We start from the raw sequence: 18,981 nt of genomic DNA, 5'->3' as shown, positions 1-18,981 counted from the left end.
GTAGAGGAATCACTGTGGAGTTGAATGGAAGTAACTGGTGTCAAGTGCATTAAAGCCTAGACCAAGACAGTAGAACACATCAAAGTCTTACAAGAACAGAGTAATGTAGAAAAAGTAGAAAGGCAAGAACAAGTAAATCCACATGCTATAAAAGATGGGAGTACAAGAATAAGCGTTAGTGAAAAAAAATAGGCCGCTATTAATCGTGAAACAAAATTAGAATGAATCTAAAAAATTTTTAGCCAGAGGGAATGGGAAGAGGTGATGGAAGAGGAGGTGGAGAAACCCCAACCACTTAATGAATTAATAAAAACAAATGTAAAGCCAGATGAGAAGATCAGCAAGTCCTAGTGATCACGTTAAACACACACTTTAAAGATATTTCTAGTGGTTTACCTTCTCACTTCCTGAAACAACTGGTTCAAACAAAAATTCCTATTTTTTTTTTCCCTCCGGCTTAGTTACATCTCTCATCCTGTTTCATATTTTACTTGTGCAAATGTATTTCATATTTCTCTATGCAGAATGTGTTACACTCCAAGCAAGTACATTTTTCATGAGTCAGTGCTATGCAGAATATAGTCTCTGAGGTAACAGTTATGTAGAAGTACTAAAGCATTTCTTATGTTTTATTTATTGTTCTATTTAGTAATGAATTGGCTTTGAAATCCCACAGATGAAAATAAATTTCACTGATTTTGGGTTGTAGGGGTTTTTTTAAAGAATATAATTAGTTTCATGAAAGGGGTAATAAAATGAGAATTCACACTGATCTCAGTTTGCTTTGTGAAGCTTTTGCAGCTGCGTAGATGATGACAAAAGTCCCCCAGGGCTTCCACACCATGGAGATAGGGTGCTTTGCAGCCATCTGTAGAGTCTGATCCCATAATTTGCTGAGAATCCCTATTGGCAACAACTTTAATTAAGCTGTTTCTAGGCACAGTTTATGTGGCTGGTTTTTTTTTTTTGCAAGTTCTTTTTCTCAATAATTTTTCAGTCACACCTTTGATGAGACTGATGGAACTCTTGCTTTCTTACAAGTGCCTGTAGACTAGGCCTTGAAGTTAGGGGCATTCAGCACCCAAAGGGATGCTTAGCACCTTGTGTTATTCAGTCTCTATAACAACAAATAGATATTGCATGAAGTAACTTCTAATAATATTTGTGTGTGCAACTCTGAAATGTCTTGAACATTTCTCCACATTGTATCTTGCTACAAAAATATCATTTTTCGACTATGAGCTTTTATACCAAAGATCCTCAGGGGATAAATGGAGGCTTGCACCACACACAGATTACTGGGTTAGTTTCTGTAAAATCCAAGAAGATTAATAAATGCAGTGTTTGTTTGTTTTTTTTTTTTTTTAGTGCAGTAAATCTTTAATCTGTAAATAGTTTTAAGGGGTTTTTTTTTTTGTTTTTTTTCCCTGTTTCTTTCAACTAAGGAAATGCTACTTCACCGCAAGTTCAAAGACCATCCTTCATGGACTACTTTGATAAACAAGATTCCAAGAATAAAAGCCCTGAAAACTGTAATCAGAACATGCATGAACCTTACCACATATCCAAAAATGTTTTTCCTGATAACTGGAAAGTCCCTCAAGATGGAGATTTTGATTTTGTAAGTATATTTTTATTGTTTAATTTCTTGAATGCTGTTTATTTTGTATGTGCCAAAAATAGTTAATCCTTTTCTACAATTATGTTAATGCAAGTAAAATACGTAAACTTTCAAGAATACCATCCAATTATCTAATCTAATTCTTCATCCTGATTGTTGAAATAAGTACATTTGCTTACCACAGAACCTTTTTAATAAGGAGTGATGTGTGACATATGGAATACACTTCTTTTTAAGTACCTTTTTTTAAGTGTTTGGGATCTTTATAACTGGTGTGTTTTAAAGTTTGACCCAGTTCTATTAAAAAAAAAAAATAGTTGCTACAGGTATGAAATATTGTGGTGTTGTTTTCTGAGTATCTCAGTAAAACTATTAAGTATTTTAAACTGGATTGAAGCCATTTAATCAGTCTCCTTGGAGATGGTTAAGATCACCTGCTTGTTGGTACTATTCCAATAGCGCACATCTCTCTACATAAAATTATTCTATCAAACATCAGCCAGTCGAGTTTAGGATGAGGTTTTCTCCCTCCAAAATATATGTGGTTTATTTCTTTTTGCCTATGTTGCAAATTTATAACAGGGGCAAAAAGAAAATGTTCCTCAGTCATAGGTTACTCTGAAATAAATAATTACTGTTTAGAGACTTGATGATAACTGTACCTGGTTTTCACCCTTGTTAATTTTTTTACATGTCTGAATGAAAGTATTTAGTTTATCTATTGTAGATTAAGCATTTTCCTAACTGCAGTGCAGTAGCTAAATATGATCACATGGCACCTTTCTGAAAGCACTCTTGGGATTTGGAGAAAAATGTTGTGTTTAATTTTAGGTGACAGCTGTAGGTGTGGATTTTTTTTCCCAGTTTTCACTTACTGCATTTCTACATAAAGCTGACTCTTAAATTTAAGATACTGGAGTAAAGCCAGTTAAATAGCACAGTACATGCTGTTGCTGCTGGAGAGTTTTGATTAAGTCAGATTTTTGTTAGGGTGGGGCATTTTTAGGCCTTTTTGTAAACTGTAAAATGCAATAGTCATCATCCTGATATTTGACTAACAAAATAACTATTTGCACTATTCATTGGAAAATAACTGGTCATTATTTAAGTGCGGTTATAGTGGCAATAAAATTGCTGTTAGCACATTGAAAATTCATCCTATCTTTTCTGTTACTTGGTAAGAGGTGCGAGGGAAAATGATTCTTCTTGTAAAGACTAAGATCCTGATTCTGTAAGTGCTTATTCATGAATAATTTTTACATGGATAATCCTATGGAACTTCTTGGCAATGCTTGTACATATTAAGCTGCATTACCAAAATAGGAATTTGTCATAGAACCAAACTTGTGGAGTTGGGATCTTCAGAAAACTCTCTGATCTGTGTTGTAGGCAACCCTTGCCTTAGTCTAGCAAGTCAGAGACATAAGAATCATAGAATCATAGACTGGTTTGGGTTGGAAGGGACTTTTTGAAGGTCATCTAGTCCAGCATCCCTGTCATGGGCAAGGACACCTTGCACTAGTTTCACAAAGCTCTGTCCAGCCTGGCCTTGAACACTTCCAGTGATGGGGCATCTGCTACTTGTCTGGGCAACCTGTTCCAGTGCCTAACAGAAGTTACGTGATGTGCACTTTGTCCTTGGGTTTCTAATAAGTCATGGTGTAAGGCTTGTTGCGACAAAATTATTCTGATGGAAGACCAAATAGGATTTAAGGTGAAGTGAATAGATATTTGCAGTGTACATAGTTGAGAGTGGGGCATGGAATATTGATTAAGCATGACAAAAGCCGGATATTTCCATAGATAAGCCAGCCTAAGACAGAATTTAGGAAGTTTCTTCAATTATGGATGTACTGCTTCAGAAGAGTCCATTCAAGAATACATTTCTCTGAAGCATCTGGTAGCAGCTGATGTCACATGGGATATTGGTTTTAACAGCCTGCTGGTTTGAACCACAGGCAATTATTATTTATATATTCTAGAAACACTTCTATTTATACTTCAGACAGTGAGTGGCAGTATTGGTAAGTGGCCTGTAAGAGACTTTCTGAAAGGATAAATCAGTGGGCAGCATGCATAATAGATTGTCTACTCTTTGTGAGATCAACACAATGTTTTCAGTTGCTGACATGAAGTCTTTAAATGATTCATGAAAGGGATAAATAATGGAAACTTTTTTGTACTAAATAATTCAATTCTGTTTTGTTTGGAATTAGCCTTAATGGGATGTAGAAAGGGATCCTAACAGTAAATGCTGACAGTCATAATTTTATTTAAAGAAGGGTTTGATACACTAGAACTAAAATACAAGTGATCAAAATCTAATGTAATGCTAGTATGTTGTAGTAGTATTCCAACTTTCTATGAGGAAGAGGAGGTAAGCTAAAGTTGGAGGTCTCTAAACTCAATTGCTGAATGATATTCTTTCTTATCAATATCCCCTGTTGGCCATACATAGCATGCCAGTACCGGCAGCCACAAAGTGCTTTGCTTGTGAGCCAGGGCAGACTGACAGTGCCATGCTAAGAAGAGATATTCATGTGTATAGGATGGAAAGATGTAGAAGTTTATAGTGTATGTGTCACAGCATAAACTAGAGAAGGAATAATGCCACTTAAGTCAGAGGGAGAAGGGAAGAGGAAGAAAACTAAATCCTTATAGACCCCTCCAACTAACCTGTTTGCTTATTTCTGTATATAAGGTGAGCTCAGCAGAACTGGGAGCTAATTCTTGAGGCAAAACAGTTTGTTTGCTTTTAGGTCACAGGGATATTTCTTCCTTTTGCTATTATATTTCACTGTTTGATATAACAATACAAAGTTATTTCATTTGTTCAAATGGCAAATACATGTAATGCAAATACATTAGTCTTGCATGCTTGCTGACGATTTTACATAATGTAAATAAATGATACAGGAGACTTTTCTTGGAAGGTATATAAATGAATGTATAAAATCATGCAAATTGAACTTACTACTAGGTCTGGTTTAAAAGTTTTTGTGTGGGCATAGTTTTCTGCCCTGATGTAAATGTTTTTAAAAGCTCCTTGCCAATGAAAATAGAAGTGAAGACTTTTCCAAGAATATAAGATGCTTTGGTCATCAATCTGAGCTAAAAAAAGGTAGCTTTAGCAGTGTGTTTTTTTTTTTTTTTTCTTCTGAAAGTACATATTTATGCTTTGTTTTTCACTGCTGAAGTACATCTGTTTTGCAATTCAAAAGCTGATCTTATTTCTTTCTCACTAATACCATATGGGAATTTGAGATCCATCTCTGACTGATGGTCTTGCAGGCCTTCAGTTGCATGATCTGTGCTGGTTATTGATGTGGTGCTCCATGAACCGATGAGCAAAAATTGCCACTGCAGGCCTTCAAGTTGTACCTTGTATTGAATCAGGTATATTGCAAATAACTTTTAACTAGACTTAATTCTCATACTGTGATCACCTTGAATGTTACATTATTCCAAATTTATCTTGTTACGTAAGCTTCAGGATTAAGGTGCTAGTTTTCATGCATAGGAGTTGTCTTACACTACATTTCTTTTTTGCTTTTTTTTTTTTTTTTTTTCTGTGACAAGAAATGTGCATAGGGTTGTGGTTTTATTTTTTGGTTTTGGGTTTGTTTTTTTTCCTGATCTTTGCTTGTTGTTTTTGTTGTCTCACGATAAATTCTAAAATTAGAAGTATGGGCCTTTGATATCAGTGAATCTTAGAGAAATGTATTTCTGAGGAAGGGTTTGTAAATGTTTTGGTTTGGGGTTTTTTTTCCACTTCAGCCTTTGTAGTGGAAATGTTGAAGCTCTGGTTGGATATAAATCTTATTTAAAAAACCCAACAAACTAATATTTATTCAAACTTCAGCTTTTATATTAAACTTTCAGTATCTCTGTTTCACACTCAAGGATCATCGGGGATTTTAATTTTCAATGAATTATCTCAGGTTATAGGCAATTCTTTTGCACGTTTTCATTATATTTGAGGAGCATGCAGCAGATGGCAAAATTAAAGCAATGTTTTTAACCCTTATTCTGTCAGTTTTTCTTGGGGTTAAGTGATAGTTTTATTCACAGCAAACCTTGATGCCAGTAAGTCTAATCAACAAGATATTACTCATTGTGAGGAAAAGTGGCATAATGTCCTTGAATAAGTAAAAATGTGGTAAAGCTATACAGTGGATGGGTATGATATTCATAGAAATGTAATGATGCATGGTATAAGCAGCTTTTCATAATAAGGCTTAACTGTTTAATGGGCCAACTTTCAGTTTTCACTCACCCTTCAGCAGCTTGGATCAGAATGCCGAAGAAAGGCAAACGATGTGTTTGTTTCCACCATCTAAGTGATCAGTCCTTTTAAGAAGAGTTGGCTTTTTATAGATATTATGCATTCATATGACTGTGTTGCTGTTACAATAGCTTTGTTCCTTCTGTGGGGAATGTTTTCCATGAGATATGTATGTGCTGGAGAGAGCTGTGTATTTAAATGAGCAGTGTAACTGCTGGTGTTGAAGTAGCTTGCTCAAATTTCTTTTTGTCTTTCATCATTGAAGATTTTGTGATATTTTGTGTAGCATTTATCACATTTTTATGGGCATTATAGAAGATTTTTTCACCAGAGAAGGTGAACTTTTAATAAGCAAGAAGTGCCCAAAATTTTTACCATGTGTAGATAAGCAAGTAAATCTTAGCTTTCTAGGTTGACATACAGTGTGTCTGTATTGTTAAAGAATCTGCTGCTTACATTTTTACTATATCATGGCATTTTACATCTCATTAAGATATAAAATGATTAAGAGGTAAAATTGCTTTGCAAATCCTTCTGCCCCTTAGGAATGTGTGTTAGTGTGGGACGTGATGTTAACAAAGGATTTACAAGAACTACAGTGAAGTGATATGTAATTGATAACCTGTATAATTAACATTGCTCAAAATGAGTTGCTGAACTTCATTTGCACTGATTGAATACATTATTTAGTTTTAAATGAGTCATTTACTTTTTGTCATGATATGATAAGTTGTAAAAAGGCAAATCTATTTATTATAGCAATGCTAGGGCAATGATTTCTGTCTTTAGTAGAATTATTTCCAAACAGGAATGGTATCCAGATTGTTAAATATTAAACAGTGAACATGTAGATCATGTTTTGCAATAACTGCAGTATCATGTTTAAGTAGATGCGTTTTGGGTGACTTAAAGATTCTGGAATAGCAACAAAAATTTAAAAAGCCATCTGTTACCCTAGGCAGAATATTTCCCTGAGTTTCAAACAGAACAAATACGTTAGATTATAATAATAAAGAAATAATAGTATTGCAGATACTGAGCACTTTAGTTAGCATTCCTAATATATAATGTGACAATTGATTCGGTAAGAAATTAAGTACCATAAAATGACTGAAGACCATATAGAATTTAATTAAAACTTCAGTAATAAAGTCAGGCTGAGTTAGCGTCATTGGAATACTTTTTTGTCCAAAACCTTGGCTGGGTTTATTCTGATTTTATTGAAGCAGCAGATGAGTTTGTTTGGTGCAGTCTTCTTTATAATTAATGGGAATGCAAGTATTTAATCTATTTTCAATCATTTCAGATTCCGCTCTAAGTGATTTGGAAATTTTAAATGAAGTATTAGCATATATTCATTTTGCTTTGGTTTTAATTAGGTGCTTGAGTATCATGAAGCCTTTCCAGATGCTGACAGGAAGACTGTTTTCTTAACTAAGCAAATATGATACTTGGGTTGCTGGATTTGCATGGGCTGTAGGCATATGAGATAAACACAAATATTATTGGTGTTGACAGCATGCGGAATTTCATTAATTTTAGTTCAGACGTGGCTAACAGAAGAGAGACTATAAAATGAATATAATGATGATGATAGTATGCTTTAGCTAGCTCATTTTGTGAGGACAGAGTGAACCTCAGTAGTAGAGGTTTTCTTTACCTCTTGTAACAGGCAGCTGTTACAGAAGCTTCTTGTGCATTGAGTGGTTATTTAAAAAAAATTGAAGGTGTGGGGAAATTCAGTGGGAGAGATACTTGTATTAGGAATCTACTGCAGATGGTTTGCAGGTCATGGCTGTGATTTGTTAGACTCATGTTCAGGCAGGCAGTAGGGGAGGTTATGCCACCCTGACATACAAGCTAAAAATATAATATTGATTGTTTGGGCTTATTTTGGTTTTGTTTTGTTTTTTTTCCGTTAAGGAGAGAGAATGGATGAACCTATTAAACTTTTTTTTTCTTTCTTTTTTTAACTCTCATTCAAATACTGACTGATTGAACTAAATCCTGTTTGTTCTGGCCACAAAAGGAGAATTATTTTTCCTGCAGAGAATGGAGGGATACACTACCTGAGCAGAGAGTTTTTTCAACTAGTATTGAATGTAGGATCCTCTTTCTTTTGAACATGTCCCTTCCCATATTAGCATAGAAGCAAATAATTCATCCCTAGTAGTGTGTTTGTTTATGTAACTAAATTATTTAGGCTGTAAATGGAATCAATCCTTTCTGTTCATCTTGAATTGTAGGATTATTTTAAAGCTGTAACTCTGATCATGGAGTCATTTGTGCCAAAGTGCCAAGGCTGTACTTCTGCAGTTTTAGAAGGTGAATTGTGCTGTCTGACAAAGGTTATACGAATTCTGTACCCTAAAGGGGCACACAAAACACTCTTCTAGGCAAGAAAGCTTTTTACATTCTTATGTGTAAAAAACACGATTAAAGACTTTTTACTTACTGACATGCGCTCTGAAGATAAGACCAGAACTCGGGCTTGAACTGCAGCAATTTATTTGAAGTTGGACAGTAGGAAGAATGTCTAATAGGATAACAATGCATGACAGCAGATTGCCTCAGAGGAATGCACAGAAGTTGCCATTACTGTGAGTGTTGAAGACCTGGTTAGACATATACATCGGGGATGGTTTTGGTGGAGTTTATCCTGCTTGGAGCAGAGAATTGTTGTAGGTGACCTCCTGCTGTAAATGTTTCTGATGGCTTTATTTCCTATGGCTTTTTAAGCTACTGCTGGTGGCTGATGTTTGTAATCATAAAAGACATTGAGAATACATAGATCTTATAAGCTCAAGGTTTCAAAAATAGTGACATACAATTTGTTTATTAGGAGCATCAGTATCTTGGAGGAGCTAGACCTTGGGTAACCTTGACAGTTTTTCACAATTACAGTCAACTGTTATTTCCAAACACGAGTCTGCCTCTGGAATATTTCAGCCAAGATTCAGTTAATAAGACTTCACCATGTTTTCTCTCTTGAAAGTTTAAACTATCTCTGCCATCTTATTTTATCATGTCAAATAGTTTCAATGTGCAGTGTGTTTTTTTAATTACAAAATAGTTTCTAGTGAGAAGACACTTTTAAAGTTGTATTTCAGCCAACTTTCAAATTCTTAGTATAGAGTTAAGAATGAAGCTACTTCACTCCAAAGAGTTTAAATAGAGTTTAAATGCTTGCATCATCTAACACCCCTCGCCCCCCTTTTTTTTCTCATTAGCTTGAATGGAGAGACTGAAGTGTAGCTCTTCGGTTATACAGCAAGTCTGTAATTTGTGCATAGTTTAAGGAGAACAAAGAAAAGAAGTAAGTGAAGCTGATGAGCTGTGGCAGTGCTGCTGGTTTAAAGTAACATCTTGTTACCTTAGTAACCAGTTGTCTGTACTAATATACCTCTTTGAGATCATTGTGTAATAGCTAAGTAATGTGTGTAACCTAGAAAGAGCTTTGAAATACTGGAAAAAAAGAGTTGTGGATGGACAAGTTTTAGATGATCCTTTTTTGTCCATCAAACCAATTCAGTTTCAGGTCTTATTTCTGTTTTCTCTCACAGAAAAAAAAGGGGGGGGGGGGGAGAAGAAGGGAGATATTTAGTCCAAATACTTTCCATGTTGCATGAATCACTGTTAGTGTCAAGACAGCGTACTGCATCTTTGTGTGTAATGTCTGATCCCCAAACTGAATGCTGACACCAAGGGGTACGTGTTCTACTTCACGGTTCCAGCAGAATTCTTTGAAATTATCTCTATGACAGTATCATGCAAATCTACCACCAAGGGACAAAATCTGTTCTTCTACTCCTTCCTATGATGATTAATGGTAATGAAGTAAAAATAAAACTTGCCTCAGGAGAGTGGGCGACTGGAATTTTGCGAGACTGTTTTAAGTTGATTTTTGTAACTCCTTAGTTTTGAAGAGGATTTCTTCATTGTGTGGTTTGGTAAGGAACAGAGGATGGTTGTTTTGTTGGTGTGGGGTTTTTTTCCCAGTTTAGCTTTTTCTACATTCCCTCCTCTTCTCCACCCCCCCCCCCTTTTTTTTTTTTCTTTTTTTTAATTTTTGCTGGATTTGAATGGGAACATGAGCACTTGTCAGATAGGATTCTAGCAATTTAACAGGGAAAAATTTGGATTAGTTCAGTGTCTGTGTGGCTCTCAATAATCAAAAAGCTTGTATTAGATTTCTGTGCCTCATGTTTTCATCGGCAGCCAGTAAATGCCATGTGTAGATTGTATGTTAAGCATAGAAGTTAAAATATTTAACAAACAAAATGCTGGGAAATAGATGCTTGACGTTTAATACTATTGAGCTTTATGAAGAACAGAAAAAATTCAGTGTGGCTTTTGTTTGCAAATAACTTGTAGGACTAGATGATCTTTTGAGGTCCCTTCTAACCCTTGGGATTCTGTGATTCTGTGATTTGAAGAAAGAGACTTCTGCATTGCCTTCAAATGGAGGGCTCTTAATACTTGGAGTTCTTTGTTATTTGGAATTCGTATCTTCCGATATCTGATTAGATTGGACTTAGCACACATAAACCATGATACCAAACCAGGGATTGCCCAGAATGTTTTTGTTTACATGTAAGTTTTATTTCTTCTTATAACTTGCATAACTGTGAGATAAAAGGTAACTCCTATGAAACTTGAAAGCAAAACCTGTGTTTGTATAAAAATGCATTTACCATTTTCATTTACTTGTATTTTAGTAATGTGTGAAATGTATACATTAGAATTATTTTCATTATTTGGAGTTGTAGCATTGCTATGCACTAGTCATTTTTGGTGAAAAAGTTGAGGCTTTTTATAGAGATATATGCAGTGTGAAGCTGTAAACTAACCTTTTGTGGAGACTTGATTCTTATTTTGCTTTCATTCATGGTTGTTATTTGTGTCTGGATAAAAGTGTGCCTCATGGGTAGCACCAGTACCTAAGTAACAAAACATATGTAAAATCACCCAAGGCAGGGGAACTACACTGACAAACCCAACAAAACCCCTAAATTAATTTGGCAAGTTTTTATACCTATTTTAAGGTGCTGTGAGCAACAATTTAAAAATGAAGCTATGCAAGCCCAATATATAAAGCTGCAGCTATTGTCAAACTCTCTATAGAAGGGTTATCTCATATTTGCTAAAGTCAGTGCAAAACTCCTACTGATGGCAGTATTTTTAGCTTCTCAGATTATTAAAGAAACCACTTTCATTTGTGTGTCTAAATGTGAAACTGCATTTATAGTTAGGGTTAGAAGTCTCACAGTTTAGACTATTTCTCTCAATATTTCTTGGTTTAGGATAAGTATGCCTAGTTCCTAGGAAAGGAGTTAACACTTATTTAGCATCTTCTTAAAGATCTCGTATTGTTTACATTTATGTTTGTATTGATAGTAGGAGTAGTACGGGTATAAGAATACTAGTCAGAAAATTTAGTTTCTTAATCTAAATAAGATGTACCAGGCCAAAATTGCTGTGTAGGAAAAGCTCTAAAGATACAGTAGCACAGTTTTGGCTGTTTCAGAAAGCTGATAGGTGCTCAGCTGAGAGCCCTTACTGTGTTTCCCTGACAATTTTTAGTGTGCCATAGTGAGGACTAAAGTTAGCTTAAACCGTTTTGAAGAATTTAACTTACTTTATTGCAGCACACTGGGGTCATGGACAAGGTTAGGTCCTTGGCTGAGAAGCAGGAACTTTGCAAACTCTGCAACCTTGACTGCATAATACTGCATGAGCATGCTGTAGTGGTTGTAAATGTGAATTAGGTCGAATGTTCTAAAAACATACTTGACATTTTGTTCCCTCGTGGTGTCACTACAGCCCAATGTATTTAGGTATTTAGTTGGGTTTGAAATTTGAATATTGATCTTCCAGGTAAGAATGGAGGAAAAAATATTCTTCTTCATCGCCCCAGAAAGTTGTCTAGATCCAAAAAGGTGTCTTAGTAAAAACAAGCTGTCCAAAAATTGCTGTCTCTCATTTCATTGTGTGCTCTTGAAGATTGTGCATTTTGATATAGAGAGTTACCTTAAGAGGGATGTGAATGGAAGAAGAAGCTTTCTTACTGGATGCTGCTTGGGCTTTGGTCCCACTAGAACCTGGAGCAGGTGCTTGTATTTTTTTAAGGTATTTCTTCATGTGCTTCTAGTGAAAAGGTTTGTTTGCTTGGTATGTTGGTATGGTTTTGTGGTTGTATGTTGGTATGTCATTGTATGGTTTTGTGGTGTGTTGTTGTTTGTTTCTTTGTTTTGCCTGTGGCACCAATCGGATTGTCACTTTTCCAGAATGGTCATTTATTTTTAGTTCAAGCAAATCATTACTCTAAGATTGCTTAGATAAGATAGTTACAGTCACACGGCCTAAATGCCATCCACACGCAAAAAAAGTCACTCTACAGAGATGGATAATCATCAAGATGAGAACTGTTACCCTAATAATGTGTAGAGAGATAGTGTGATGTTTCTATGGTGCTTGTGATGTGTGTGAATAGGGTAGAATAGGCTTTTTATTTTGCCTTTGCAAATTTTAAATTTCATTGCTATTTCTGTTTTTTTAAAGAGTTTCCATTAACTAATTGAATACCACTGTGAGTCAAGATAAAGAGATATATGTAAGCCTACATTCAGACAGATTCAATTAAAGTAGCAAAGGCATTAAACTAAAAAATGGAACTGATGCTTCTCCTTTCGGATCTTGTCTGTGACTAATGATTCAGTGAGATGTGAGCACCTGTGTGCAGTTCTTCTTCAATGCCACTTCAGAGAATCAGAGGAGGAATTGGTAGGAGTGTGCTGATCATAGCACAGCTTGCTGTATACATGCTTGCATGTTTCATTTGTTGTTTCTTGAGCTGGTTAACTTGTCACAGGTTTCAGAGACCTGGGTTACAGTAGACGTTTTTACCTACCTCAACTTCTCTGACAACTGCTAGTGTTTTGAGTGGTGTAACATAGAGCCTGTTGGAGGAATGACGTTATGGCTAAATAATGCACCTTTCACACCAAGTGTTTACCAGGATTTAACTCCCAAATTGTGCAGTGCCCTTTTAGTTAAAAAAAAAAAAAAAAACCAAATAAACAACAACAACAAAAAAGAAACAAACACCTCTGTGCCTGGCAAAATCTTGGAGCACACTCTCCTGGAAGGCATGCTAAGGCACATGAAAAACAACAAGGTGCTTGGTGACAGCCAGCATGGCTTCACTAAGGGGAAATCCTGCCTGACCAATTTGGTGGCCTTCTATGATGGGGCTATGGAACTGGTGGACAGGGGTAGAGCAGTTGATGTAATCTCCCTGGACTTGTGCAAAGCGTTTGACACTGCCCCACACGACATCCTTGTCTCTAAACTGGAGAGACATCGCTTTGATGGATGGACCACTTGGTGGATAAAGAACTGGCTGGATGGCCGCACACAAAGAGTTGTGGTCAATGGCTCAGTGTCCGGCTGGAGACCAGTAGCGAGTGGTGTCCCTCAGGGATCAGTGTTGGGACCGGTCTTGTTTAATATCTTTGTCGGTGACATGGACAGTGGGATTGAGTGCGCCCTCAGCAAGTTTGCCGATGACACCAAGCTGTGTGGTCCGGTTGGTATGCTGGAGGGAAGGGATGCCATCCAGAGGGACCTTGACACGCTTGTGAGGTGGGCTGACGCCAACCTCATTAAGTTCAACCACGACAAGTGCAAGGTCCAACACCTGGGTCGGAGCAATCCCAGGCACAGCTACAGACTGGGCAAAGAAGAGATTCAGAGCAGCCCTGTGGAGAAGGATTTGGGGGTGCTGGTCGATGAGAAAATGAACATGAGCCGGCTTCAGTGTGCGCTCACAGCCCAGAAAGCCAACCATATCCTGGGCTGCAGCAAAAGGAGCATGACCAGCAGGTTGAAGGTGATCCTGCCCCCTCTACTCTGCTCTTGTGAGACCTCACCTGGAGTATTGTGTGCAGTTCTGGTGTTCTCAACATAAAAAGGACATGGAACTGCTGGAACAAGTCCAGAGGAGGGCCACAAGGATGATCAGGGGACTGGAGCACCTCCTGTACGAAGACAGGCTGAGGAAGTTGGGGCTGTTCAGCCTGGCGAAGAGAAGGCTGCATGGGGACCTCATAGCAGCCTTCCAGTATCTGAAGGGGGCCTATAGGGATGCTGGGGAGGGACTCTTCATCAGCGACTGTTATGACAGGACAAGGGGTAAAGGGTTAAAACTTTAAACAGGGGAAGTTTAGATTGGATATAAGGAGGAAATTCTTTCCTGTTAGGGCGGTGAGGCACTGGAATGGGTTGCCCAGGGAGGTTGTGAATGCTCCATCCTTGGCAGTGTTCAAGGCCCGGTTGGACGAAGCCTTGGGCGAGATGGTTTTTAGTGTGAGGTGTCCCTGCCCATGGCAGGGGGGTTGGAACTAGATGATCTTGAGGTCCTTTCCAACCCTAACTATTCTATGATTCTATTATTCTAAAAAAAAAAAAAAAAAAAAAAAACACTCCCAACTAAACAAAAAATGTAAGCCCTAAGCAGTTTTCAGGGTAAGAAATTTTTGCAGAGAAAAAGAGCTGGAAAAGGGCTGATGCCTCTGAAGAGGATTTCTGAAGGATTTGGGAGAAAGAGAGGCAGGTGGAGGGAGGCCAAGTTCCATGTTACTTAAGCATCCCCACAGCCTGTGAAACTCAAGAGCCTTGTTTTCTCTTCTCTCCTGGCTGATGACTCTATGGCAACAGCCTGCTGATCATCTCAGAGGTGGGCTAATTCAGAACTACAGGGGAAAACAGCAACATTGGAAACAGTGGTTAGTTTAAAACTACCTGACCTGTTTTCTGTGTTTTAAAGAGCTGTTGCTATGGCAACAGCAGCTCAGCGAGGACCGAGCACTGTGACGTTTCAGAGGTTCGGCAGTCATGTGCGTGTGGAGGGGCTGCATCACTTCCAGCACGAAGCTGTGTTCCATGCACCCACCTTTTTGACAGATACCTACGCTACCCTAGAATTAACACAGATACTTAAGAAAACATCTTACCTAAATCCTAATGCAGCAGTTTCCTAATATTCCTTTGTTCATCTTCTCAATTTTATTGCAGCCTCCAAAATAGAGCACCTCCAAAGAAAAAGAGTTGCCATAATCTATTGTCCTCAAACTATCCTGTCACTCTACACCATGATCATTTTGTTCTGCAATTCCATATCCTGTGTTATGGAAGTCATAAGCTGTTTGACCATGGATTATGTAGAAATTAATTCCAGATCTGAGATGCCTTCATTGAAAATTAGCCTGACAGTTTTAATCAGTGAATTACTATCTGGAATGCCTCTGCTGCTGGCAGTCGCCATTATAACATATGGAGATTTGCAGATGGCCAGTTGAAGAAACTATTTTACAGCTTTAAATTGAAAATCAGTGCAGTGAACTTCACCTGGCATCTGGCGTGTACTGTGCTTATTGTGAAAACTGTTACTCAGTAAGTGGACAACAGTATAGCATGCTAACAGAAATATTTGGTTTGTAGAAAGTTTTGGTTAGTAGATTCTACTGTAATCCAATTTTCAACTTAGTGCAGTTTTTTTATTACAGAACGAGAAGAGTGGTTGCAATGTGGTCCATGTCTGAAAGGAAAGTACATTCTTGCCAGGCACAAATTTTGAGAAGTTCTCATCACAGGAGTAGGGGGGGAGCCCAGACAAGCACCTCAGTTATAGTAATACTGGAGCCTTTGCCTTACTGAGTAGGAGCTATGAGAAGAAAGAGCACACTAGCTAGCTGCCTTTTTTCTTTCTTTTGTTCCAAATTTGTTAGAATTATTTTGGATTTGTTCATGTTGAGCCATGCATTGAAAACTTTCCTCCATCTCTAACAAGCAGACTGTAAGATCAAATAGGAAGGTGAAAGTTCATCTGTGATGTTTATTTTATTGGTTGTCTGTGGAAAAAGTGATAATTGTGAGGCAGTCTTGCCTAATTTCATTAAATGCAAACAAGTGTTAAAAAAACTGTTCAGGTGTTGAAATTAAATGCTCAGAAGTTAAGAGCTAATGTGTTTATGATCACTTGACCCATTATGGACCCATTCTTTAACTGAGTTTTAACTCACAGTCATATGGTTAAAGAATGTGGTTAGTAAGAAAAAAGCAAAATTAAGGTTTCTTAAGAAGTTGTAAGAAATTCTTCCCTAACGTCTTTCAAGTATTTGACTTCACATTCTTCCAAACAATTTTATACATAGAATCATAAGGTAATTTTGTATCCATTTTAAAAGGAAAAGGAGGAAGAAAAGCAGCATCTAATCCATGCAAGCAGAATAGCCCTCCACTACATAACATTGGTGAGGTTTGAAAACTGAATTGTAGAACATTGGTACCCAGATCACAGCGTCTTCAGTTGTTAGAATAAGTGTGCTGACTTGTAGAGGGAGGAAATCAAAAGGGGAGGGATAGACTGCTGGGAGCCCAGATAGAAGGAAAGGAAGGAAGATTGATTTAGTCTTTCTCCTGCTCATTGATAGAATTAATATGAGCTGATCCCTTTGAACACCAGTCATTGTGACAGAGAGTCAGTCCAACCCAGCCTTTGTATAATACTTTATGTTTTACAGAACTGTGCAGTAGATTAGGGAGATGAGATTAGGGACTGATTAGGTGATTAAGACTTGAAAGATCAAGTATTAGTTGTTTCTGCTTCATGAGAAGTGGAACTAGCCTTAAAATGCTTTTTAAAAGCAAGTTGGAATAGATGATCTTTAAAGGTCCCTTCCATCCCAAACCCTTGTATGATTTGATGAAAACTATGAGGAGGAAGGAGTGGCAGAAGGAATTGTTGGGGACTAACCAAAACTGCTCACCCTCTATCCCTCTGTATTGCTGTGGGCAGGGAGTGGGGTGTGGGTAGAAGAGTCTTCAATGAAGGAATGAAGTTGAGTCTGGGAAAGAGAGGAAGCAGGTGTTGCTTTAATGTTTTTATTTTGTTTCTCATTACCCAAATCTATTTTTACTGGCAATAAATTCAATTTTCCCTAGATTGAGTCTGCTTACTAATTACCATCATGGACAACACAATCTCCCTACCTTTATCCTGAGGCATGAGCTTTCTCATTCTGTTTTGTCCCCCTATCCTACTTAAGGAAGGGGAGTGAGTGAGCAGCTGGGTGGGTATTTGGTTGTTAGTCAAGGTTAACCCACCACACCTGGTATGGCTCATTTCAGCAGTCATCTTTCTATAACTAGAAGTTCATCTCTACCTTTGACATAAGGGTAAGTTTCTTGATCTATATCAGCTCTCCTTTATCTCTTCCTGATAGAACACTTCTGTTGTGCGGCCACAGTTTAGTAGCTAAGAAGCACCATTGGAGATGCTTGATTTATTGGAAAGAGTGCCAGGTTTGCTTCCCCCTCAGCGATCTAAAGCACAAATACCATCTGTCCTACAGTTAAGATCTCTTCAGTGAGTTTCTATGTAACTGCTTAGACTTGCCAGAGACAGAGAATCGGTCTAGCTGCTTTTCCATTTCTTTTTACAGAACTGTCCTCAAATTGCCCTATATCACATGTACAGAAGTTCTGCTTCCAAATTCCTACTCATTCTCTTTCTCTGGGACTTCTCAGAAGAGGGCCTTGTCTGTAGTAACAAGGGCTGCAGGGTGGCCTGAATGCACTTTTTAACTCTTTGCTGGAGTGACTAGCTGTCCTCAGAATTGTGATACGAGTCAGAGCTGGCTTGAAGCCTTCTTGCTTATTTTGCAACAGCTACATGATTGGAAAGTATAGTACTGAATGTTTAAGTCTTACAGCTGGTGAAGTTCATCAGGCAGGCACATGTTTTGTACAGATACACCCCAAAGGGCGGTTGCGGTTGAAGGAATTGATCCCAGCTCACCTATCCCACATTGTGCTCCATGGTGGCAATAGGTGTTAGGAACAACCTAAGCTTCTATATATCAAGAACATACCAGGATGATAATTTGTGTGAATAAACAAGGAAGCATGAGATCTTGATGCTCTGCAGAAAAGATGATGATGTATGGGATTGATATATTTAGTAACAGTTTTACATTGATCATCTCTTGAGATCACTGACAATATTGGTAATGAAGACTGGAAAACTGTAGGTGAGTAGGCTTCAGGAAGATACCCAAGCTAGTTTTCTGGGACCTGAGATGCTTCATCGGGCCTGTTTTTCCTGGTAACAAATAAGAAATATTTTTGATTAAGTGAATAAATGTCTTGGCCTGATTTAGCCACAGCGTCCCATTTGGGTACCTCTTTAATCCATTAGATTCAGTTATTTTACTTGTCTCTTTCTTTCAATTTATTTTTACTAATGATACTCAGTAATTTATGACAGCCAAAAGATACAAGTTTTCCCTAACTTCACGAAGGCAGTTTTTGTTGTAGAATCTCTTCCAACTCTCTGATAATGCTTAGGTTTAGGATTTCAGGCTTCTGTCACGGGACTTGCATTGCCTGACTCCTGAAGTCTTAGCCCAGATTGTTGAATGTCTCCTGATCCTACACTGATCCTCTGAGAGCATCCTTATCAAAAAGCGTTAGGAAGTTCACTATATGTACATATACAGCCAGGTGAACCAGTTTCTGTGGGTGGTGGCCAGCTTTATACTCTCCCTCTGTGGTTTGAGGGAAAGGTTTTCTCCATGTTGTTCTCAATCATTTTCTGAAAATAAAAGTAGCAGTTGTTCTTCAGGCACTCTTTAGGAGTGCACCTCTCTCCTGGAAGCATTTGTATGATATTCTTCATTGAAGATTCCCAACAGCTTAATAGGAGTTTTCTGGTTGATCTAATGAACCAGACTTTTATTGAGACATTAATGTTGTTTTTACATCCCCTTTGGGATCATTTCTATGAGCTTAGGGCTACATGTTCGGTTCTTCATTTTTCTATTTATTTTAGTGAAAACGGTAATTTCTAGTGAAAATGTATCTTGAATCATATTGGCTTTCTTTAAGTTGGAAAAAACTATGTAAGTTTGTACTTCATGTGGTTCCTGCAGAGGCTGGTTCAAGCCAGGAACACTGAGATGCTAAGATATTTTAAATTATTTTCATTTTTTAAAATTTGGACCAGAAGTTTTTG

At 37.6% G+C, this 18,981-nt stretch overlaps 1 protein-coding gene across 1 annotated transcript in view; it reads left to right on the top strand.

Moving 5' to 3' along the window:
• The window catches only part of STK3 (serine/threonine kinase 3), a 130,867-nt gene that overhangs the window by 82,419 nt on the left and 29,467 nt on the right, over window positions 1-18,981 (top strand). The window contains exon 10 of the mRNA XM_065668692.1: window positions 1,446-1,621. Coding sequence (XP_065524764.1) covers window positions 1,446-1,621 — 176 coding nt within the window. The remainder of the gene's footprint in view (window positions 1-1,445; window positions 1,622-18,981) is intronic.

The sequence above is a fragment of the Lathamus discolor genome, chromosome 2 (genome assembly GCF_037157495.1).
Source record: "Lathamus discolor isolate bLatDis1 chromosome 2, bLatDis1.hap1, whole genome shotgun sequence".
Lineage (NCBI taxonomy): Eukaryota > Metazoa > Chordata > Aves > Psittaciformes > Psittacidae > Lathamus > Lathamus discolor.
Note: the sequence above shows the minus strand (reverse complement) of the source record. Positions and strands in the feature narration are given on the sequence as shown.